At 39.3% G+C, this 26,626-nt stretch overlaps 1 protein-coding gene and 2 non-coding genes across 3 annotated transcripts; 2 read left to right on the top strand and 1 right to left on the bottom strand.

Moving 5' to 3' along the window:
• Positions 1 to 6,932: 6,932 nt before the first annotated feature.
• LOC149205678 (U2 spliceosomal RNA) lies at positions 6,933 to 7,133 on the top strand. The gene has a single exon (XR_016253146.1). It is a non-coding gene; the product is annotated as a U2 spliceosomal RNA (small nuclear RNA).
• A 3,619-nt stretch (positions 7,134 to 10,752) lies between these two features.
• LOC149205677 (U1 spliceosomal RNA) lies at positions 10,753 to 10,912 on the bottom strand. The gene has a single exon (XR_016253204.1). It is a non-coding gene; the product is annotated as a U1 spliceosomal RNA (small nuclear RNA).
• Positions 10,913 to 21,889: 10,977 nt separating this feature from the next.
• Positions 21,890 to 22,540, top strand: LOC149205676 (uncharacterized). Its single transcript, XM_089397471.1, has one exon. It carries the CDS (start codon positions 21,890 to 21,892, stop codon positions 22,538 to 22,540), a length of 651 nt encoding a protein of 216 aa, XP_089253597.1.
• Positions 22,541 to 26,626: the final 4,086 nt, after the last annotated feature.

Raw genomic sequence — 26,626 nt, 5'->3', positions numbered from 1 at the left:
TGCTCTCCACCTTTGAATCTCAAATCAATGACGACTAGTCAAGCATTATCAGATTCGTTTGTTTTGGCAAGATATTTTTCTTTTTTATTTTATTCTTTTCAATTCGTAGTTTCATTAATTTTTTCTTTAATGAACTCAATTTTTGTAGCTTTAGAATGAAAGATAAACATTTAATCAAAACTTTCAACTGTAATATTGAGATATTTCTTGTGGTTTATTCGCAATATAGAGAGGAGTTGAGAAGGCAACTGAGAAATATCCCTTTTAAACATTTTGCGCCTCTCATCTACAATTCTTCCTCTCGATAAGATTCATTTTGCAATTTCGTCTTTAGTTGGCCGCTTATTAGGAAATTTTCAATTCTTCCTCTCAATAAGATTCATTTTTAAGTTTCATCTTCAATTGGCCGCTTATCTAATTTTTTTGGGGGTTTTCTCATACATTGAGTGGGTCCTATCAAAATGATGGTATTCACTGCAATATGTGATTATGTGTTATTTTTACAGTTAAGATAACATTGAAGAGGCAACCAATTTATACGAGATCGTTTATTTGTGTTTGTTTATTGTATGTATGTGTATATTCATGCTTGTTTATTATATGCACTTGTATATCCGTACGCATTAAATATTGTATGCGCAGTTACCATATATATTCACCATAATATTGGTCAGATAGGTACACAATCCCTAACACTCTATGAGATGGGAAATTATGACATTTACATTTGGATATATGTTGTTTTCATTGAATTGCTCATAACTAGGATTTTTTTTTAAACAAAAATGTGTAAGATTTTTATAAAATATGTGCCCGAAATGCAGCTGAAAAACTAGGAGAAGTATGCATGAGGTACAAAGATGTTATTTGTTCTGAATATATCCTTGAGGAGGATTCAAAAAGTTTCACTACATTCTTACTCTTGATATACATGAAACAAAAATTGATGCAGCTATAGTTTCTATAGGAAATATCACCAACCAAAATACATTTACATGGCGTTGTCATGGATCAACTTGTCAGACAGTGCATTTGGCCCACTACTAGTTGTGCTGCAACCCTCACCTGTATTTCTGCGAACTTGTAAATCTGCATAGTGGCAGTGGAACTAGTCCAATTCATCTACTAGCTTGACTATCTGTGCTTTCTGCTTTAGAAGCTCTTCATGGAGAAAGACAATGTGTCTTGTATGTTGGTCCATCTTCTACTTGGGAAGCAAAACTGGTGTGGTGAGTTATGGATCTCTAAAAGTTGCATTACATATAATTCTGAATCTAGCTTTATTATATATAAATCCTACTCTAATTGGATAATAAGATAGCGTGAACAAGCTTTGTGTTAAAATTTTATATTATTTTTAATTTAAAATTAATTAAAGTAAGATTAATTTATAATAAAAATGTGTGTTTGTGTGTGTGTGTGTTTTTTAGCATTTTTTAGTAAATTTAGAACAAAATTAATTAATTTAAATGCCAAAAAAATAGTACAATTTTTTTAATAATGTGTTTTTAAAATTGGGTTATTGCTATATTCACATCTTAATATTTTTAATAATACATTTTTTTTCAATGCAATAGAATCCTTAAGTTCTACTTAATAATCAATGCTAATTATTATTATGTATAAACACAGTATAAATTTAAAATATGAATAGGTTTACAAAACACTAAAAAAAAAGTATGGCAAATAAATAAAAATATAAATAAACCAAAGGTATGGTTAATAAACAAAACCTCTTTTTATAGTTACTCTAAAGGTATGGTAAATAAATAAAACCTCTTTTTATATTTACTTCCTAAACCTCTTTATATTTACAAAAAGTCAAAAAAGGAGTTTTATTTAGGTGACGCCTATGGGCCAAATACCATATTAGTAGCAAAAATTCACCATCAAAAGATAAGCATAATAACCATGGAAAGAATCAACACAAATAATCACACATCAAGACACAAGTATTTCTGGTGGAAACCATTTCAAGAGAAAACCACCTTGTTGTTACTGCGCTGCTCAATTCTTTTATTATTCTGCTGAACAGATTGTACATGGATTAGATTAAACCCATAAGCTGAAAGACTCGGCTTCCTTCACAATATGGTGACCTTTTCAAACAGGAAATCTGTTTCCCTCACGAAACTATGGAAGATCTATCCGCTGGAAGCTCCCACGACCAATGATCCTTTCCGAACTACCATTGGACTATCCAACTCCTATTGGATGGAGAAATTTGTTCCTTCTACTGAATCCACCGAATCATTGTCTACTATGAAGCCTCAATGCCTTCACTTCCTCCATGCGAAGCACATTTCATAAATGTTTCATATTGGGTTCTCAATTTTCCCAACATGAGCAACCCAACAACACCAACGTTCTTCACACAAAATATGAATCGAGCTCTGACCCGGAGGAGGGAAATTCTTCTCTTCTTCTCACAACAAACTCTGTTCTCAAACACATCACAAGTTACCAATTCTCTACCACAAACTACAGATAAATTATGAATCTTGTTCTCAACTCTATCTCTAATTTCTGCATACAATTCTCTAATATAACTTTGCAAAATTATGTGAGCAGTTGTTGCAAACTATATTCACTCTCAATTCCCTCACAATGGCATGCTCGCACACTCTCAAGACAACCAACCAATTAGACTCAAAGCCTTCCTCCATTTATCATTTTTTGGAGTGATTAAATCAATAATTACAACTCAGTGATGGAGCTCTGTTCATATGCTTGATTTGTTCTGGATTCATCTCATTGACTTGATCAAGCCACTCGCTCCACTTCATAAAATATATTTTCAATGTTAATCACTTTCTATAAGCTCCTTGACCTTTCCCGACCTTTACATGAAAAGTTATGAACAAGATAAGCCAAAAAAACCATAAATTAACCTAATTTGTGCGAAAAATGCGGAGAAAAACACTTCCACGATGTATACGCGACTCTTGTGAAGGAAACCTATATATATTCCTAGGTATATGCGACACTTGTGAAGGAAACCTACGTATATCCCTTAAAACTCAAGTTTTACATCTGTTTAAGCCACCACTTGGAGTTGATCTCTAGGAGTAAGCTGGTTACATCATGACACACCTCCACACACACTTTGACACCTCTGCGATTGATGACATAGGTCAAGAACCTCTGCAACAAGTCAATGACATGCAGGCCCTAGTCTTCCAAACTCCTCATCAAGACCAACACCTCCAACTCCTCAAGCGACAATAACAACCTGTCCAAACACTTCCATCACCTATAGCAACATCTCTAGCACCTATAGCAGCATCTCCAACACCTGCAACAGTAACATCTTCAACATATGTAGCAATATAAACCTATGGCAAGTCAACATAACATGCCCAACATCATCACTAGTCAACCTCCCATTCCTGCACTAGGTCATGTCATAAGTATGTTGACATCGATGCCAACCAACAAAACCAACCAGCTGAACACTGCAACAACCAAACACTCATCACACATCATCATCAGATTAACATAAGCATATGACAAGTAGCACCATGACCTTGTTGACATCAATGCCAACACTGTGTTTCCATTGCAAGTATAGTAATGTGACAAATCATATATTGTCATGTAATAAAATTAACATTTTAGACACGAATATGAATGCAATTAAAATCATATGCATTTGTCTTCCTTGAGACGATGGATGCAATGTATATTTTAAAAAAAATAAAAAAATTAGTGGTCCTCCCATTTCGGTCATGATAGTAAAAGCAAATTCATAAGACAAGGTTACTAGTGGTCGATTGAGGTGTGACCGGGCACGACAGAGGCGAGGACTTTTGTAGCATATTACAAAATTGGAAGTTCAAAAACAGGTATCAACACTACTAACATCAACTTTTCTTCCATGACTTATTCAAGAGATTTATTCCACTCATGGGCTGTAGTGATGGGCATATTTGTCCCTCTAGACTTATGTGAATAGCATTGTGTATGTTTGGTAAGGCACAACTACTTGGAGATTCTTTAAAATGAGAATTTTCCTCCTCATATAATGGCCTCCTTAGATATAACTAAACTTAATGGCCTGTCCCTTTTGGAGTGCAATCCCAAGAAAGGTTATTCGTGAAAATGCATGCTCTTGTTCCTTTGAAATCCCTTAATTTCATCCATTTGGATCAATAAGGCTTCTTTGACAATATTTATGAAGCTTGAACCCTCACGAGTTAAGGAGGAAGAAGATGACTACTTGGTTCATGGGATGATCTAGAGATTTCAAAAATTTGACTAAAGCTAAAATATCCCCATATTCAATTTTTTGAATATAAGGGCTAGCTATTTTTTATGGAAAATATGATGGTGATCCACCTTTATGCCAAGGGATTTTTTTTTTAAATGACTCATTCAGTCTTCGAGGTTGATGAAAAGGCGATAATTGTTAGCAAAGGTGCTTGGTTTACAAGTAAAGTGCGCCTCTTTATGAAACCATCGAAACCAAGTTTTAGTTTATATACAAAATCACTATTATCACTCCTATTTTGTTTCAAACTGCACAAAAATTCTCTAAAGTGTTGCAAGCCTAAATATTTAGCAATGATTTGTAAGAAAACTTGTAATTTTCTCACCATGGCTCTAGAGATGAGAGATTTTCAAGCTTCTATGTATACGTTAAATTTGCATTTTTTGTTGATTTAAGAAAGGATCTCCCCAAAGGCATGATGTTATAGTGCATATATTGTCAGTGGACTATGAATAGACTATGTTTTGTTTTAATGTATGGCGTCAACACAAGCATTTCATTACTTCTTGTATAATGATAAAGACCTTTCAAGCATTTGAGTGAATACATTGAGAGACCACTTAATGGAAGGAACCCATGAATGGTCACCATTAGGTAAACTTGTTCGAAATGTTGATCGCTACTCATGGAGGGGGAGAGCCGGTTAATCAGTAGTGACAAGGTTTATAAAATTTTAAAACTTTTTTTGCAAAAATCACCCCATGCAGGGTATGTGTCTTCAAACATGGCACTTCGCACTTCTTCATCTATAGTGCTCGTTGACGATGGTTGTCCCATCAATGTTGGACACGGGCGTCCTCCTTTCCACACGCATGCTTCTCCTTTATCTTAGTGCCCACCCTTTATCCTAGCGTCCATTCCTATCCCATCTCCTACTATAGTAAGGAGTTTCACCAGAGGAAGCCACGTGGTTCTAATTTTCTCCTCACCCGAGAATCTATTAACGGCTATAGGTAATTGAAAGACTACTTTAAAGATTATGCATCTCCTTTCTTCAAATAGAGGGATATCCATATTAGCTTATATCTGGAAAGGCGTATCTCTATTGATGGGAAGGGTCGATGAAGTAGAGGAACCCATGATGGTGGAGATTTGTTGCAATATCCGAGCACACTAATTCAACGTCTAGATTCCTCGATTGTTCGCGACATCTTGGAGTAACAACGTGATGGGGTCGGTCGCTCCATTTTCTTCTGCCATATGATGTTATCTGGGCAGGAAAAGAAGATAGCCATATGGATTGCACATCGATTGACCAAGCCACTTCTACCCTAATCTTGTTAGAGGGGCATGCATCGAGCAACACAAGTCTCTGACATCGTTGGTCCGGATTGAGGTGGGAATCCGTGGACACGCACTAATCCACAAAAAATAATATTTATAGGAACAACGAAATAACTACAATTGTAGAAATAAGCAAATAGAATGAAACACACAAGCACACATTCGCTGAAGAATGAAAGCAGTATTATCAAATGGTCAATTGCATGGTGGTGACAATCTCTAAGGAGAGATGCTTAGTTACTCTCATGTGCAACACCCTCCCCAAAAGGCGAGAATACGTTCATCGTGTTTACAAAGAACTTCGTAAATGAAAAGAGAAGAAGGGGAGCGGATGAGGCATGGAAGGCCAAGAGTCACAGGGGCTAAGGTGGAAAATCGATTGCCAACTTGTCGGGGCCATAACTATTATGCACGAAACGAGAATCGGGTCCAAAGGTCATAAAAGAGCTCACAATGAGACAAACTACGTGAACAGGGTGTGTACTTTAAATAGAACTTTTCGAGGCTGAAAACGATGTTATTGTTTGATGGCCGCTAATGACGCAAGACGTGGAAAGGCCAAATTAGCACTGAGCTGCCCAGAGTAGCTACAATGGTCGACAAGGTCCAAAGGTTGGAATGGATCACATCAGCGGTATTAGATGCGGATGTGTGAATGCGGGGTTTTTTTCTCCATTTACATAGGCAAGGGTTGAAACATCTTAATCGAGAACCGTTTTTGCTTTCTGTGGCAGTGGTGGATTAATAATAATAATAAAAAAAAACAAACAAACAAACACTCCCACATTACATCTTGTTTCGTATCTATATCTAAGGCTAGTAATGTACAACTCTCCTCCCACATTGCATCAAGATTTGCCTTTGTCTCCATTATCCGAAACAAATTCCATATACTCCTCAATTGTTCCTCGCCACCTTCCCCAAAAGAAGAAGAAGAGTAACTTGGGCATCACACGGCACATTCGAGATTCTAATGTGGATGGCATTAATGGGTTGTTTGGGCACAGAGTTGGATGAACTTTCTTTGAGTGATAGTGCATGCGTCTGTGGCTACCCGCTCTGTTTTTTAAATGGAATGTGTCGAATACTCATTCTTCCAAGTGCATCGCTGGTTTCAGAGGTGAGAGAAAGAGGATATTTAACCAAGGAAACTAATGAGGCGGCTCAGTGCGGATGGTAAGAATATTAAAAACATGAACTTATTTATTGGGTATAAATTTGATGATACATGGCATGCTTATTTAAATAAATTAGAAGTAAATAAATTAGAAGTATTATGTGAGAGGGAATATAAGTGATTTATACCACATGCAAGAATGAGTAAAATGAGAGGAGAGGGGGAGTACTAGAAAAGGGAGGGAGAGGGGAGAGAAAAAGCATACCTTTCTCGGCCTTTTGGCTAAGATCAAGTGGAGTATCTGTTCTTATCAGTTTAATATCTGATACGTGGTTCATAGAACCACATGATATTAAATGTATTTTTCTAGGGGGAGGGCCCACTCACAATAGCTTGCTATTGGCGCACCCCATCGACACCAACACAAAATAATATATATATATGATGCATGATGAATTGAACTGTTGTTTGTTTGATCGGGTGAAGGGAAGTTAAGTTATGGTGCTCTGAGCGGTTTGTTTGGAGGGTTTGTCGTTTGGTTTAAATCGTTGTTGCTTCCCGTTCCTTTCTGCCCTGAATTTAAATCAGGTTCCTTTTTGCCCTGAATTTAAATCAACTCTTCGCCTCGCTTTTTATCGGCACCGAATTTATATGCTCCTTGCTTTCGATTATCAATTATCTACGGCGCCGTGAAGCGAATTCTTCTCTGCGCCCTCTCTGCGCCCTGAAGTCGTCATTATGGACTCCATTTGGTGCAAGGGTGATTGGACAAAGATCACCCCTGCCCACAACGTCATGCACAGTTCTTCATTGGGAAGTTCAGGCACAAACTCAAGCATGTTCTCAACAATCTAAAGAAACAGACGCAACAGGTTTTCTTTTTTATTAGTTATCCTGGTAATGGAGGAGGGAGGAGGATCCTATCTAGGTTTCCTTTCTTAGTGTATTACTGAATGATTGAATCTCCCTCTTTCCTCCAGGCATCTTTCCTTTACTGTATTAGTGAATGATTGGATCTACCTCTTTCCTCCAGGCATCTTTCCTTACTGTATTACTGAATGATTGGATCTCCCTCTTTCCTCCAGGCATCTGGTACATCTGTTTGGCTCTTGGAAGCATCCCTTCCTTATTGGTGCTTGAGATAGAATTTTATTATTCGCTTCCAAGAAACACAACGTTACCACTCCTAGCCAGATTTTTGGGAGCTATGCCCTCTTCTTGAACTCCTCATTTGACAAGACCCAATCTCCCTTATTGGTGCTTGAGATAGAATTTTATTATTCGCTGCCAAGAAACACAACGATACCACTCCTAGCCAGATTTTTGGGAGCTATACCCTCTTCTTGAGCTCCTCATTTGACAAGACCCAATCTTGGCATGATTGCTAGGTCTCCTTCCTTTACTGGCCATTGTCCTGTTTCTTCAGCTTTCCAACAAATTCTGTATCGTCCATTTTTATAAAATCACCTTTCTCTTTACCGAGTTCAACATTGATGATCTTGACTTGCTTTGGTTTTCCAAGTTCAACATTTATGATCTGGACTTGCTTTGATTTTCCAAGTTCAACATTTATGATTTTGACTTGCTTTGCTTTCAAAGACATCGAGCATTGCTCCAACACTCTTCATTTTAGTTTTATTTAACATGACCATATTTCTGAAGGCCAGCGAGATTTCTTCTTCTTCTTTTTTAACTAGAACATTATGCACTCACATTGCAGGTGGAAAATTCGAACTCTCCTTGCATATAAATTGCATTACAATGAGACAAAGCAGGGGAAGGTGGGAAGGTGGCGTTTGCCAAGAAATGATCCTGCACCCAAACCCTGTGGAGTTTTAACATGCATACACTAAAAAGCTCAGATCAGTTAGGCAAACCATTGCATATCATTCAGGGAATTGATGGACACTTATATTTTCGTAGCTACTCCTGTCAAGTCTTCCTAAGAGGTGAGTACATAGCTATGTGATTGCATCCCAAATAACTTAGATCAATGCTATAGCTACACAATTGTACATGTTGAAGTGAGGGGTCACCTGCTTGTAGTGCGTTGTTTAGCTAAGCAGAACAACTTTAGGCATGCTTGAGTTTATGGCATACTGCTACCTTTATTTGTGCAAATATTGATGCAATGGCACAAAAAGATGAAAGAGAATTAGCCGGCTCTAAAGTGAACGGTAATGGTAAGATGAAATCCCTGAGTGAACAGATCTTGTATAGGACTTGAACCGAATCAAATTGACCTAACATGGGTCCCTGTTATTAGAGAGAGCATTAATTGGCTATTTTGCCTGATTACATGTTCTTTCCCCAGACAAAGCAATCACAAGCTTATATATATATATACACACACAGCCAATACAGGCCCAAATGCTGAACAGTGAACACCGACCACCCATGATGGCGCCATCAGTCCGTTGCATGTGGGTTTTGATCACATGCAAAACATAGTGCAAGCACCAAGTACAGTAATAGGATTTGGCCATTCACAATCAAAGATATGGGAGAAAATCAACCACAACATATGCCAGTAATCATAGTTTCCAATCTCTCTTTGTTGGCTACATGCTCCACAACATAGGTTCAAGAATAAATAAAAGGGAGCAGGACACATTAATAAACAAAATAAAGGGGAGCAAGACACACGAAGCTGGGGCAGGAGGAGAGTTTTATATTCGGAGGAAGCTAAAAAGAAATTGTTTCAGAGATAAGGCTGGCAACAGGAAAAGGGGTCTACAAAACTGAATTCTCTGTGGTTGCGGATAAAGCTGGCAACAGGAAAAGGGGTCTACATAATTCAAATTTTGGGAGATTCCAAGATAACCGAGTAGATCAATAGTAAAGTGTAATTTGGGAGATTCCAAGATAGCTGACTAGATGAATAGCAAAGTGTAAATCTCCAAAATTAGATCCTTTCCCCAATCTCCTTGGAAAGGATCAAGAAACTAAAAGAAAATTTCAACACGCATATGTAGAGTTCAATCTTTCCGCTGATGAGCATCCTAATCCTAAGCCCTATTACAGTAGGAAGAACAGCAGTATTACAGCCCTTTTTGGGTTAGGCGTTGACATTGACATTGACATTGCAATGTATCTTCAAATTTCGATTTAAAACAGTCAATATACAATCTATATTCAAATTCCTATTTCAAATACTAAGTATATGCAATTTATATATACAAAGTTCTATTTCAAATAGGAATTAAAAACAGTCAATATACAATCTATATTCAAATTTCTATTTCAAATACTAAGTATATGCAATTTATATATACAAAGTTCTATTTCAAATAGGAATTAGAAATACTGTCTTTTTCCCTTGCAAAGGATTAGGAGCACAAACACAGCGTCCCCTTAATACGGAAAACACAGCATGACGATGCAACATATTACTAGAGAATGCAAACAAACAGGAAACGTTTGCCTTGCTGTGAAACTTTTCCGGTTACACTGTAAAAATAAATAAATTGCAGCATTGCTGGGGCTTGAACCGGTGTCTCCCAGGCGAGAAGGCTGACCAAGTAAACTAATTGTATAAAGTAATTTTAAAGACAACCTTCTAATTTTTAACTTTCAATTGTAATTAGCTGGAAACGAAAAACAATCAATCCATCAACGATGCGGCTGGACTCGTGTTTATAGAAAACAGAATAGATTGGAACACTGGTACCCATCTATAAACAGAATAGATTGGAACACTGGTATCCCATCTAAATACAGAATAGATTGGAACACTGGTACCCGTCTAAAAACAGAATAGATTGGAACACGTGTATCAATCTATGAAATTGCTGCACACGTAATGGCGTTCACACCCTCTCTCACGTATGAAACAAACAATAACGAAATATCTATCTAAAACCAGAATTGATTGGAACACTGGTAGGCAATCTATGAACGGAAGTAATTGCGAACAAACAACCATCGAATAATGTTGCGACCCGATCGGCTTCCGAACCATCCAATGGTTCTCTGTTACTTCTTCAAAATCAAAATCAGAGACCATTCACATTTTATCCAGCGACCAGATGCTAGATCACGTCCGTGTAGACAGTCTGTCGCATTTTGTTCTTAGTATAGTGTGGAGGCCGCGCGAACGCGTGCCTCCGCTGCCACAAATTATGACGTGCACTCTCCTCAGTGGGGGATGCTAGGTAAACCCCCCTCCCAAGTGCAATGGAGGTGGCCTTCCTAGGCCATCGACCTTCAAGATCATCGATTGACCCCGCCCAGGTAAGTATGTTTCGGTATTTTCCATCTTCCCCTTCTATACCCTTTCCTTTCATCACTCTCATCCACACTTTGCATGTGGGATATAGCCCTACCATATTATAATCCAATCAATGGTTTCCTCTCTAATTTCCTACTTCATTGTTATTATATTCAATACATGGCCCTCATTTCTTGTGACATGTTAGTGTTGGTTTTTATTATTGTGGATGTGTGGCTTTCTGCACAATAATTCTTGGGGCTCGATATGCGCCTATCTATGCAATAGTTCTTAGGGCTAGGTGCGAGATCTTGGTAACTATAGCCCCAATGCTTTGCGCAATCAGTGGGACCATCTGCCAAAGGCATGTTGTCGATAGGGAGATCACATGTTCAAATCAAGGTGAGTTCCTCAGAGTTATGAATAACTCTCACGATTAGTGGTTCACGTCATTCCTCATCTAGATGTTATGGGGAAGAAGGGGGATCCTCCAAAGGCTTCCTTTATCTTTACACACACACACAAGTCAACAACGCGCATAAGTAACTCCGTAGGAGACGGCACCGACACAATTGAAAGTGAACCAAAAAGCAAAGTAGTCTAAAGCCAAAAGGTGGGAAGAAGATAAGAGAGAAAAAAAATCCAAAGTCAACTAGGGATAACGTTTTTACGAATTTTACACTTCGACATGAGCAAGCAGGAAAAGTTGTTGTGATTCTCGACCCTGCAGATGCTTCCAATTTAGAGATTGAAGAATTTTATAAGACAATCATCAAGGGAAGGAACAAGAGAACAAGGGTAGTGAAACAAAACACCCTCCTCGATTCCCATTTACCGGGCAGAAATGGTAGAACACCAATGCCTCGAACTTTGCTCCAATCGTGATGGGTAGCAATTTCCCCAGGCATAAATATAAAGGGCATGAATTATTTCAAACACATGTTTCCTTCAAAGACCAATCACGCTACACCCCTGACCTCGAGTTCCAATGACTGGGGCCCTCCTCCTCAGGAATAAACAACCTCAGAAGCTCCTCGCGAGGATCCCAAAACTTTCCTCTCTGCCTTATCCAACATTTTTTTGCACCCCAAACTTTTGAAGGTGATTGGTTGCATCAAGAACCGCAAGGTGATTGTTTTTATTCACCGCAGTGGCACCCATAATTTTATCCATAGAAGAGTGGAGGAAGAAACCAATTGTTATGTCCATGTCGTGCATGGATTTCGTTTAAGCTAGTCATTTTTAGTGGGGTCTCTTAAAATTTCTCAAATTTAATAGTAATTCACTTTAAATAACTGTGGTGACTAACTTGTTTAGTCGCGTAGCCTCTAATCTCTCATTTTGTAAGTTAGTGAAGTGTGGAGGGAAGTGTGAAAATGTGAAACTTCATACCGGAGGCTAGAAGCTCAAATCTCACATGTTTGCTGTTGAAATGGGTGATTATTATACAGCTCTCGGCGTGGAATGGTCACACACTTTCGGCCACGTTACAATGGATTTTAAGGAATTATACATGGTCTTCAATAAGGAAGGGCACGAGCATGCACTCAAAGGGATTAAGTTTGGCTCCCTCGAAATTATCAACTCTCGTCGTCTGGAGAATTTATCGGAGAAAGGCCATTCCAATTTTATTGCGCAATTCAATGACGTACGAGTTGTGTGTGGTCCCCCACAAGAGATTCCCGATTATTTGCATATGGTACTAATTAAACATCGATACGTATTTGAAACGCCTTGTGCATTGCGGCCTTCACGTGGTGAGCATGACCATGCTATCCTCTTGGTTCTAGGTGCTCAACCACCCAATATGTGTCCCTGTAGACACCCATTTGCATACAAGACGGAAATAAAAAATGATCATTCATGAACTATCAAACACTGGAGTCATACATCCCAATAGGAGCCCTTCCTCACTAACCATGGTCTTGGTGTTTGAGAATGAAGTTAGTTGGCACATGTGCCTTGGCTTTTGGTCTCCCAACCAGTTAATCACCAAAGACAAACTTACCGGACTGGTTATCAACGATCTCTTAGATGAGCTTCATGGAGACAAGTTCTTCGTTGAACTGGACCTTTACTTAGGATACCACCAAACGCACATGAAGGAAATGGACATCCCTGAAACAACCTTTCACACACATGAATGCCATTACGATTTTTCAGTGATGCCCTTTTGACTTTGCAGTGCTTCATCCCCCTTTAAGAGCCTCATGAACAAGATTTTATGACCCTTCCCGTGCAATTTTGTGCTTGCATTCTTTAATGATAGCTTGATCTACAACAAAACTTGGGACTCCCATGTGGAACACATTGATAGGCCCCGTAACTCCTTGAGGGCTACCAGTTGATACTTACACATTATGGCAAAGATGTTTTTGGGGCTTCAAAGGTCAAATACTTCTGTCACATTGTCAACGGGAAGGCCCCACAAGTGGACCGAAAGAAAGTTGTAGCTACATAGGATTAGCCACAAACTAAGACCTCGAATAGCTTTCACGACTTCCTCGGACTTACATGCTAATAAAGCAAGTTTTTGAATAGCTATGGTAACCACCTTAACAACCATGCTAAAAACAAACGCCTTTGTATGGAATGATGTTGTTGAGCAAATCTTTTTAGCTTTAGAGTAAGTCGAGGGCACTACACCCATTTTAGTAGTGCCCAATTTCACTGATAATTTTGTCTTGGAATGCAGTGCATCACGCAGGGGTCGAGGAGCTATGTTGATGCAGTTGACATAAATTTGGGTGAATACATCTGTGAGAAAGAGATGATGGCCATGTTTCATGTAGTTGAGACTTGGAAGCCATATCTTATCAGAAGGTGTTTCCAAATCAAGATCATCATCATAGTTTGAAGTATTTTCTGGACCATACATTATCATGCACGGGGCACACAAATGGGTCACTAAGATGGATTGGTATGATTATCAAATCGTATATAAGAAATGCAGTGTGATGTCTACTTTATTGTTGAATTATGAGGAGAAAGGATATCATTACCGAATATCATTAAGGATATCATTAAGGATATCTTCCACTAAGGGAAGGGACCACTCCCTTCCCTTAGTGGAAGACCTGATTCAACAATGGGATTTACTGGACTTTAAGCCAAAAAAAGGGCTTTACACATGGACAAACAACAGAGTCGAGGCGGAGCACATTTCAGTGATGATGTATGCAATGATTTTGTGCAATTTGATCATTAATTATTCAGATTCCATACTAGGACCATGAAATCTAAAAGATGTTTAACCTATACTCAAGTAGGATGGTTTCTTTTTAGTGGTCACATTTTCTGCCACCATAAATAGGAAATCTTCCTATTTTCAGTGCAGCTAAAAGGCCCAATTAGTCACTCACTGATTTATAGCTTCATAGGTCTAAACCTTTCTTCTCGCTGCAACATTTTAAGATAATTTGGACACTAATCATATTCAATTAACACTATAGTTATAAGGAAATTAGCTTTCAACAATGTTGTCTGAAAATTGAAAACCCCAATCTATGAATTGAAAATTAAAGAAAGATTTTCAAATGATTGTGATGCGATGCAACAATAAGATATCAACTGTAACCATGAGAATTATAGGATTTTGAAATGATTGCAACACAATCAATTAATATCAAAGTATAACATGTAATTAAAGGTTCTTATAAAAATGGCTAAAAAGATGGAGCCACTTGTACAAGGTCACTGTACCTTTGGAATTTGGTCAAGGATTTTGGTGATGGTTGTATAAAAACTTGGCAGAATCATAAATTTGTTAAAAGGCACTTGTACAGTTTCACAGTGGCACTAAAACCAAATCTATGGACGAGTTGTAAGTCCTTGAGAATGATGGAATCAACAATGGAATTGCAGAATACGAATGCCATGAAATGTGGCCTGTGAGACAAGTATGATGAACATGAAAGGAGAGTATGGAAATATTTTACATTTTTGGATCACTATATTAGGAGCTAAATATATGTAATAAATGAATTTAGCTAAAGGAGAAACAATTTGGTAGAAGGGAGAATGGATTTTTCATGAAATAGATGGCTATGCTATACAAGTTGTGTGGCCTTATGAAAGTGCAAGAGGATATATAGCCTCCTAAAAATGAACACTCTTTGTCTCATTGACCATTTGGCTTTGTGGACGTTTAATAAAATATTTTGTATTCTATTCTTCCTAGGGAATGTTTAATATTTGTAGAATCAATTGTGCATTACGATCACAAACTTTTACAATGCGAGAGGAGATGTTCAGTTTCAGTTTGTCTTCTTCTATTCTTGACCACTAACCGTGGCAGCTTTGTTATAGAGGTGGTCTTAAAATTACTATTTTATAGCTTTTACTAAAATTCACATTGAAAAACTTGGAAAACAATGCATATAAATGCATATTTACAATACACACACACAGAGAGAGTAGCGAGAAGGTTACCCTTACAACCCTAAAAGGAATCCCCCATGTGGGCCCATATAGTGTAAACCAAGAATAATCAATTTGGATAGACATAAGGTAAGCCTTGTGGGTCTTCATGTCTCATGGCCTTCTAACCACACAATACTTAGAGGGGTTGGATGAGCCCCACAAGTTTCAAAAGGATGAGCCCTGCAAGCTACATTTATGAAAGACGTGAAGATTAACAGAGCACAAATGATTTTTTTTTTTTTAGAATTAAAGTCTAAGTGTTTTTTCCTTCTAAATTTACTGATAAAAGTCTGCATGGTTTTTCCATCTAAATTTACCGATAAAACTCTTGTTCAAAGAGCATCGGGTGCATCCATCATTACAAAACATCTTCAAAATAGATCAGTCGTTGCCAGATGGAGTTGTCGTCACACATTCATTCAATTGTTGATTCCTTTCTTCACCCAACTGCCCACACCTTGTCAAACTCAGATACAAAATTAATAACCATAATCCAATCTTATTCAATTGTCGATTCCTTTCTTCACCCAGCTACCCACACTGTGTCAAAATCAGGTACAAAAGTAATAACCAAAATATAATCTCTGGGAGGTTTGAATTGCTATGGGTTTATAAAAAATGGTTAATATTATAGAATTAAATGCCAAGTTAGAAAAATTAATGATGGAATCCAATCATAAATGGAATGAAATATTTAAAATGAGAGATGAACGTAAAGAAAAATGGGAGAAATCACTAATTCACTCATAGAAGTGGTTATCTCCTTAAAAAGCTAGGGTGTTGAATAAAAAAAATGATAGGAATACGATGTAAATAAATATACTTACCAAGAGTTACTTCCCACTTTTATTTAAGAGTAAAATTGTAAATTTGTAGACATCTCAATTTATTAGTTCCCTACAAAGCAAGGCTATAGGATTTGATGTGCCTATTAACCGTTGTTAATTTAACATTAACTAATGCAAGTTATAATTTTATAAAAAGAATCAACATTATTTTATTCACATTGTTTTAATTCTGAGGTATGATAAGTAAGTCTTTGCTTGTTATTGTTATTATTTATTTTTGTGGGGTAAACACCCACGAGGGATTTGAACTCGTGAACTTTTTGCAAGGAGTGCCTAAACATAATACCCATCCACTTTCAATCCATAGCCCTATTAGCTTAAGTCTTTACCTATTAATTTATTTGTATATAATTACTTAATAAACATAAAATTAAGATAATAATAAAATATGTATATATTTATGTCTCTATAAATAATAAATAGTGAATCTGATATCAGAATAATCCTATATATATATATATATATATATATATATATATATATATATATATATATATTTCCTGAGAAAAGAGACCTGTGAATTTATTCATCAGAAAGAGGAACAAAGTTTTCATTTTGTATATGTTGACGCATTCAAGTATTTGCCTTACGACATAGCAACTAGGTTGAAATTCTACGCAAGACGCGAGTGTGCAACCCTGCCAAAAGAAAACCCAAAATGGGCAACCAAAAAATTAGAGAGAGAGAAAAAACAAGCCAGTGAACCCGAGAAAATGTTGACCAACATACTAGCCATGGGTTGGGCACATGCTGCCTAGTAAGCCTTAAGAAAAATGGTTCTTATGGTTTATTCGTGATGTAGAGAGGAGTTTAGAAGGTAGTTGAGGAAGATCCCTCTGAAATATTTTGTGCCTCTCATCTATGCTTTGGTTCTTCCTCTCGGTAAGAGTCACTTTTCAATTTCATCTTCAGTTGGCTCCTTATCAAAAAGTTTTTGGGTTTTTATCATACATTGAGGGGGTCCTCTCAAAATGATGGGCTTCATTGTGATATGTCATTATGTGTGATTTTTATAATTAAGATAACATGGAAGAGGCAACATGTTTGTGCCAGATCGCTTATGTGTGAAATTGTTTCTTGTATGAATGTGTATATCCATGCATGTTTACTACATGAACCTATATATTTGTGCACATTTATTGTATGCAAAGTTCTCATAGCATTCACCATAATCTCGGTGAGATTGGTACACGATCTCTAACACTCTATGAGATGGGAAATTATGACCATTGTTTTTTTATGTATGTTCTTTTAACTGAATTAATCATACCTAAGATTTTAAGACAATATAAGTGTGGTAATAGAAAAACACAAATAGTTGGGAAGCAAAGCTAGTGAGGTGAGTTATCAATCTCTAAAAGTTGCATTACATATAATTCTAAATATCACTGTATAATATATAAATCCTACTCTAATAAGATAGTAAGATAGTGTTAAAAAGTTTTGCGTTAAAATTTTATATTATTTTTAAGGTTAATTATAGTAGGTTTTTTATAATAAAAAATATATTATTTTTATTTTTTTAGTAAAATTAGAACATAATTAATTAATTTAGATGTGAAAGAATATTACAATTTTTTTAATATTATTTTTATTACTTTTTTAATTTGATTGTTTCTATATCTATTCTAATACTTTTAATAATAAATTTTATAATACATTTTTTTTCAATGCAATAAAATTCTGCATGTATTGAAATATTATATAAGTCATTTAAAATTTGAATTTAAATTATTTTTCAATATTAAAGTTCCATAATTTTTTTCAAAGTTTAATATTAAATTAAATTTTATTTTATGAAAGGTTTATATAAATGTTTAATTTAAATTCAAATTCAAACTCAATTAGTTGAAAGGAGTAATAAATGAGTGAATGTAGTTTAGGGTGATATTGCAAGAGATATTTAAATATTACTTTGTATTATAATTCCCATGTTTTATGTGCAAAATAAATGCATCTCAATATCATTATCAACATTGATTACTTAAATAGATTTTGCCCTCGCCTGCACCTCCCGTGATCTAGCCTACGCCTCTCGTTGCCTCCTGCAGCAGCCCTGCCTGGTAGCCTGCTGCTGTCGGGCTGCATCCCTCCCTTCCTCTTGGCTGGTTCCTTCCGCGCTGATTTCTGCTCCTTGCTCTGGGCTTGGCAGCCTTCTGCTGCTGAGCTTTCCTCTGGACCCTTAAATTACATCACATCTTTGCAACCTGCGAGATCCGCTCTGCGAGCAGGCTAGGTCTGGGACTGCGAGAGGGCCCTGCTGCAGGCTGTGGCCGGCCTGGCTGGGACTGCTGGCTCTCCATGGAGGAGCTGACTCCCCCACAGGGGCTTCCCTCCCCTCCTTCGCCCTCTGCCACCGAGGCATTCAAATCATTGCTAGCCTCATTGCCAAAGAAGAAGATAACAGTCCCGGATCCGGGTGTCTGACGACAGTACAGGTACATGGCTTGCTGCTTGGATGGGCGCGTGGTTGATCTTCACCGCCACTCAACTTCTCACAGCTCCGGTCATAACTCCCCCTATGCTCCAGATTAATGAGACATTAATGATGCCTATACATCCTCTTTTGCCGGTTAATTTCTTGATCATGGTGCTATCAACTTGCCATAATCGCGTTTCTCCCTTTCACTTTGGCTCCTCCTCCTTCACAGATGCAGCGGTTTGCTCTCGACCTCTCTCAGGAGTAAACTGGGCTTTGGTTCGTTGGAGGAACTTCTGGCTATGCCCTCAAGCTACCCTTTGTTTCCCCTGCTCTTTCGCTTGCCACCCGTTTGTTGCTCTCCCTTTCAGCTTTCTGAGCGCTGAAGTCAAGTTTGTTTTCATCCTTAACTGCTTCCATCATTTACCAAGTAGCCCGGATCACGCTACTCCTCCAGCTATGCCGAAACTACGACAGCGGATGAGCTGCAGAAGAGGCAGCTCTCGAGTGAAAATTGGGCGCCAGGCTGTCTCCTCCACGATGAAATCCTCAACCTCCTGCTCGGACTTCCGCTCAAATAGGTACCCAGCTACTCGGAGTGGACGGGGTAGGGGTAGAGGATTGCAAATTGTAGCACCGAGCTCCTTCCAATCCATGACTAACGCCGCTTGGTTACAATTCCCCTGTAGTCATGGCACTTTTTCCTTTATGGCCACGGTCACCATTGAGCTTAGCGAGCTCAATTCAGGTCAAGAGGCTGGTTCCCTCAAGGCGACTACGAACAGGTTGACGGAAGACAGACCAGGCTCCATCCAGACAAACCTCGAACAGAGCAAATCTTCAGGCTCTGGCAAAAGCAAAGCTTCTCAAAGCATGAAGAATCAGGCGGGCTCCTCTGATGACGACGATGATTACAAGTATGGATGCCGCATCACCGAGGAGCCGCCTGATCCCTCTCCTGATGTTTAAACAGGTTGGTTCTTTCTGGTTTTCTTGGAATTCAGCAAGCTCAAGAAGGTTCACTCATCACCGTCCTAGTTATTACTATATATGCATTAGCTCATATTGATAGTTTTTCATACGAAAGGGGCATTCTGCTTCTTTAGTTTTCAGTTTCGGTCGCAGTCACAGTTACCTCTGTATTCAGTAATGGGTTGTCGTGTAGCTGGTCAGAGCTACCTGGTCTAGTTTTACTGTTTTGGTTGTCGCATAGCTCCGGTTTAATTCTCAGTTCCATGTACAACTATGGGGTTTTCTGGGTTTTTGCTTTAGTCATGATCAGGCTTTCTACAGATCTTGAGGGCAATACTCAACTGGATTTTTGCATACTGATATGCTATGCTTGTAATCATGCCGCATCTTTGGGCTAGCTCTACGAGGCCATGGCCTCGGTGTAAATTATTTTTGTATTAATATAGAAGTATCCATATTCAGAAAAAAAGAAGAAGAAGATAACGGAAGCTGCAAAGTTTGTGAAAAAGCTCGAAGATATCCCTGAGATCGCCCTTCCGCCAGAAGGACCAATCCAAGTAGCATTGTCTCTGGCAGATCGTGCACTGGTTGGTTAGTTTACAGGACTTTGGCCTTCCCCGAAATCAACCGAGAACTGGGCCGCCAGGAACAGGGCACCTTTGATAAAAAACAAGGTAACCTCTTACTTCCTCGGGAGAGGATATTTTTTGTTTGAATTCTCTACAAAAGAGGACAAAGATCTCATTGTCAGGAATGGCCCCTACTTCATGGGCCTCCAAGGGCTGTATTTAAATAAATGGACGCTAGACTTCGATCCGGCGGTGGATGTGCCTACAGCAGTCCCGGTGTGGGTGAGACTCCCCAATCTTCCAGTTCACTGCTGGAACTGGGACTCTCTGAAGCACATAGGAAATACCCTTGGAAAATTTATAGACAAGGCCAACAACAAAGATCAGTATGATTGTGCCAGAATCTGTGTGGAGGTAGATCTGGAGGTCGGACTACCGGAAGCCATCAAAATAGTTGTAGGTCCCTGGACTCATGTACAGAAACTGGATTATGAGCAGTTGCCGCTCAAATGCCGGAAGTGTCACGTTTACGGACACTTTGCCAGAGACTGCCCGTCCAAAGGGGTGGAAGAAAAAGGGAAGGAAGAAGGATGGAATCAGGCAAAGCGCTCCAAAACCTCTCACAAGAAGAATGCAAATGGAAATGTTAAAGCTCCTCAAGCGGGTCCTGCTCAGAAACCATCCATGGAAAGCCAAGGGAATAAATTCGAGGTCCTTGGATCTGAAATCATGACCACCCAGGAGACAAAAATCCCAAAGGCGGCCTCTGGATCTGAAATCATGACCACCGAGGAGACAAAAATCCCAAAGGCGGCCTCTCCATCTAAAGCCTCCCCCTCCACCAAAAGTGTTCCAGAGCGATCCAAAGGGAGGATATCAGAAGAGGAGGAGGAAACTCAAGAGTCCGAGGAATCAGAGGAAGAAGGGGAAATAGGTGAATCTCAGTCTTCTCCTAGAATATCTACAAGAGGACACAAGTCCGCAAAGGAAAAAAGAGAACAAGAAACCTATAAGGACAAGCTCCAGGGCAGCCAGCCTACGTTAGAGAAGCTTCTATCAAAATCCCCGAAGATGACGAGGATTCAATCCCAGGGCTCCAAAGGAGCTCATCAAGGCAAAAATAAATGATGAAGATAGTCTCCTGGAATTGTAGGGGAATGGGCACCACAACTAAAGAAGAAGCAATGAATATTTTAATAAGATTGGAAGCCCCGGATATCCTTCTCATCCAGGAGACCAAATTGGACGACACAGATTTCCTCCAAGCAAGCAAAAAATTTTGGAATAAAAGTGGAGCGCATGCAACCTCTGCCCGTGGAGCATCGAGAGGGCTTGGATCTCTCTAGAACACATATAACTTTTCATTAATCTCTAAGTCCCTGAATACCCATTGGATTTTTTTAAAAATGCAACATTTAGAATCCAAGGAGATTATTTGTCTATTCAATGTGTATGCTCCTAACAATGCAGGTGAGAAAAAAAACTGTTGGGACTCCATCAAAAGTCTGGCAGATCTGGAAAATCTGGAAAACATAATCATAACCGGAGATCTAAATCTCACCCTCCTCTCATCAGAAAAAAGAGGAGGGAGCATAGTCAGAGATCCGGCAAGAGAATGGGCGGAAGATCTCATGCAAGACTAGGATCTGCTAGATATAAAGCCGGTCACTGGCACGTTCACATGGTCAAATAAGAGAGTTGGACCGGGTCACATAGTGGCAAGACTTGATAGATTTTTTGTTCAAAGTTCTTTCCTGCTTCTTGGGTTAGAGGCTAGAATGCGTATTCTCCATAGCAGTGTTTCAGATCACAATCCCATTAGCCTAGAGCTGTTGACTTCTAAGGATCTGGGGCCCATCCCTTTTAGATTTAACTCTCTATGGATTAAAGAGACAGACTTCATGCAAAAGGTCAGAGATTGCTGGAAAGAGCCAGTCAAGGGCTCTGCTTTCTTTGTTTGGGAGGAAAAACTTCGAAGAGTAAAAGAGATGCTGAAAGGCTGGGTTAAGACCTTGCCCAATCCCGCTGTTGACAGAAAAAAAATCCAAAGCGAACTAGAAAAACAGCACCTCCACCTAGAAGCTGCCGAAATCACCAAAGAAGCGCTGGACAAGGAATATCTGCTACAACAAAAATTCCGTAAGGCTTGTCTGGCAGAAGAAGAATTCTGGAGGCTCAAATCAAGGAGTCTATGGCTCAAAGTTGGTGATCGAAATTCTTCTTTTTTCCAAAAGCAGGCTCAAGCCAGGAAATGCCGCAATTCTATCTCTGAAATCAAAAAAGATAACTGCACTTTAAAAGATTTTGCCAGCATTAAGAGGGCAACTTCAAATCACTTTGAGAAGATGTATAGTGAAGGCATGGAGACTAGCCAAAACGACAATCTACTAAATGTTGTTCCCAACCTCATCACATCTAAAATGAACTAGGCTCTTGAAGGCAAAATCACCAAAAACGAAGTTAGGGAAGCTCTCTTTGCAATGGAACCCGACAAAGCCCCGGGTCCGGATGGTTTCACGCCCAGATTTCTTCAGGCATGTTGGCAGATAGTTGAGAAGGAGCTCTTTAAAATGATCCAGAAGTCCCAAGAGTGTCAGAAAATTGGAGGCTGCAAAAACTCAACATTCCTCGCCCTCATCCCTAAAGAAAAAGGTGCAAACTCTTTTAATAGATTCCGCCCTATATCCCTATGTAACATTGGATATAAAGTGATTACCAAGGTAATAGCAAACAGGTTGAATAAAATCCTCCCCAAAATCATCCCGGAGAATCAAGGTGGATTTATACATGGCAGGCAGCTAGTAGATAATTTCATCCTGGTCCAAGAGGCGATTCATTCCAGTCTTCGCCGAAAAGAAAAAGGTATGGTCATTAAACTCGATCTAGCTAATGCATTTGATTGTGTAAGACATAGATTTTTGTTTGTTGTTTTGCACAAACTTGGATTTGGTGAAAATTTTATCAAGTGGATCAGAGCTTGTATTTCGGAACCCTGGATTGCACCTTTAGTGAATGGCAGGGTTGCTGACTTCTTCAAAGCTTCTAAAGGGCTGAGGCAGGGGTGCCCCCTCTCACCCCTCCTCTTTGTGTTGCAGGCCTCTGTCCTCAGCTTCTATTTAAACAAGAAGCAACAAGACCAAGATATAGTTGGCCTGTGCATAGCAAGAGGGGTTAAGAGCATGAACCATGCCCTCTTCGTAGATGATACCTTGTTACTGGGGGCTGCAACTCAACTGTCTGCAAGCAAATTTAAAGAAGTGCTGGAAGATTACTGTAAAGCATCGGGCAGTGAACTAAACAGGGGTAAATGTCATGTATACTGCTGGAATATCTCAGCTGCTTTTGCAAGTTCCATAGCCAGATGTCCAGGCTTTGTATCCTTAGCATCCTGGACATCCTTTAAATGCCTTGGGCTGCCCATCTTTCATAAGAGGGCTTTAAGCAAGGATTGGCATCCCCAGATAGAAAAATTCAAAGCAAAAATGCAGGCCTGGGGATCCTCCTGGCTCAACATTGCCGGAAAATCAGTGCTCATCAAATCCGTGCTTAGCAGCCTGCCACTATTTCAATTCTCTATTCTTTTGGCGCCGGTGGGAATCATTAAGAGGATGGAGGAGCTAATCAGGAAATTTCTCTAGAAAGGAGGCAAACATAATGAGAAGAGAATCTCTCTGGTTAATTGGGAAATAGTCTCCAGACCGCTGCAGGAGGGAGGATTAAACTTCAAAAATCTAAGTACGCAGAATTTAGCAATGGGAGCCAAACTGATTTGGAAGATCATAGCCCTAAAGCCAGGATGGGTTCAACTGGCGCTGTGGAGGAAATATTTTAGAGGACAGAGACTGCGGTGCCTGGAGCAGCCCAAAAACCAAAACAGAACCCCCTTCAGCACTCTAATTATTAAAATTGGCCCGCTAATAAGAGACAACACCTATTGGATACCAGGAAATGGCAAAAACATCAGGCTATGGGATGATGGCATCATGAACAGACCTCCGCTGGTGAACTCAAATCTCAGGAACGAGCTGAAGGGATGGATGGATGAAGCCAATATAAAAACGCTCTGGGACATATCGAATTGGTGTGGAGACAGCTGGTCTGGCTGGAAACAGATCAAAGTTCCATCTGCGTTGCAGTCAGATTATGCTACGCTGTTGAAGATGCTGCATGGGATGGCTCCATTGCACGCAAGAAGAAAAGACACAAGAGGATGGGGACCGAAGCAGATTGGATATATGGTGGCTCAGGGCTACGCCAAATTCATGGAGAGACCTCACGTGCCTCCTAATCTGGCGCCCTGGACTGGTATTTGGAACTTCCCTACCATACCAAAAATTGACCACTTCTGCTGGCTACTATGCCACCAAAAAATTCTAACACATGATAGACTTCAGAAAAGGGGCATTCTAGGGCCATCAAGATGCACACTATGCAAGGAAAGTCTGGAATCCGCTCTTCACCTCTCGCTGGAGTGCAATTACACAGGTCTAATCTGGCACGAGCTCCTTGGATCATCGAATTTTATGCCCACCTTCCCTCACTCTGTCCCGGACTTGTTTGCTGGGTGGATGGCCAGGTATCCAGGCCCAAGTCCAAAAAACAAGATAGTCAAAGCAACATGGACTGCTCTGCCCAAATTCATCAGCTAGCAAATCTGGTTGAAGAGGAACAGAAGGATTTTCAGAAATAAGGAACAGAACTTCAGACTAGTAGCAAATACAGTGAAAGGTCAGTTAAATGAGTGGCTAAGAGACAAAAGCGATGCCATAAATCTAAGCCAGCAGGATATTGAGTTTGGAGCAGCCTTCAACCTCAATTTCCAAAAATTGAAAATCTCACCTATATGTCTCAAAGATTGGCAAATCAAGAAAAACGAAGAAGAATTTCAATCTTGGTTGTCCAAGCAAACACTCCCCACTCTTTTCTTTAACGAGGTAGCCAAGGGAAAATCCAAAAATGGCTGGAGCAGAAGGACTCATTATAAATACAGAAGAAGCATCTATACACAGGTTTGCATGGGGACTGGGCCACTCAAGCATACAAGCTGAAGCCATGGCTCTGTTTCAAGGGATATTGTTGGAGAGGTAAATCCCCTCTGTGGATAGAGGTGATCCCTACTAGCCCAGACCGGGTCTAGCAACAATCAAACAATGCTATCACGCAAATTCCTAATTGCAAATTAAAGGTAAATGATGAGAGCCTACTTGGATTCCAATGCTAGTGTTGTAGAAGAGTCGACACTCCCGTTCCTTTGTTTCGGCCGGTCACGATCCTCACGATCTCCGTGAATGGACACCTGCACATGCAAAGAACGACACAAATACAAGCATAAAATCCAATAGATGCAATTATATATCGGTCAGAAAAGATATAACTCAAACATCATTACAATGAACAACAAGAGTGGAACCATAATGATAGTCATCTATTATTGATAAACAACAAAGAAGAATACAACCATAGTTTTGACGTCAAATCCTCCTTTGGCTGGGTGATCAGCTACATATGCCTTGCAAAGCTTGTCGGGATCAGGAACAAGCCTCTCTCTCTTTGATTATGAATGCAAAGAAGACTCTTACAGCAATCTCTTAGACTTCTGAAAGTATAATTCTCCCTATGCTCGAACTAGCTTGTCAAATGCAACAGAACAAGCTTTTATAGATGGAGGAGAAGGAGATACAATGAATCAAGACATCCATGGGATTGGCATTATCCTCAAAAAGCTATTATGGATAGAGGAAAGGGAGATACGATGAATCTCGACATCCATGAGATTGGCATTATCCTTAAAAAGCTTCATGAGTCGAAAGGAAAAAACCTTTGGGTGTGCGTTTGTTAAAAAGCTTTCCCAAACTCGGCTGGCGCGGGTATAGTTCTGAGACAGAGCGCCAACTGGTGCGCCCTCTTTGGAGGATTTCCCCCATTGGCGCGGGTAATACACTGTGGATCCGCGCTAATGGAAAAAGGGGACTTTTTAAGGATATTCTGCAGGAGATGTCTTCAGGGCATATGAAGTCCATACTTAGGGGAACATAATGCAAGTGTTTTCAAGTTATGTCACTTCTCATAGGTCCCGGAATGAGTCCTCCAAAGTGCGGTAAAGGGGTAACAGGGACAGTGACAAATGGTGACAAATTACTGTGTAACAGATCAAATTGCTTAAAGCACTGGGACACTTAGAAGCAGTTGTTTTCGGTGATTCCCAGGTCATCATCAATGCAATGGTGACCAACACAAATTTAGTAGATCTTCGACTTGCAAGGACAATTACAAGAATTAAAAGCATGACAAAGCTCCTAAACTTGAAATTCTTTCATATCCTGAGAAACAACAACAGAGAAGCAGACATAGAGGCAAATAAGGCAGCCCAACTAGGTGCTGGAAATATTCTAAGAGATAATGAAATCTCTTGGGAACCAATTCCCTAAATTTTCTATGTTTTTCTGCCTTTTATTAAATCAGTTTGTATGCATTCATAAGCTCGAGAAATCAGCAGCAAGAGTTCATTTGATAAA

This window comes from Pinus tabuliformis, chromosome 1_2, assembly GCF_031772625.1.
Source record: "Pinus tabuliformis cultivar Carrire ecotype Pingquan chromosome 1_2, CPIR1, whole genome shotgun sequence".
NCBI lineage: Eukaryota > Viridiplantae > Streptophyta > Pinopsida > Pinales > Pinaceae > Pinus > Pinus tabuliformis.
Note: the sequence above shows the minus strand (reverse complement) of the source record. Positions and strands in the feature narration are given on the sequence as shown.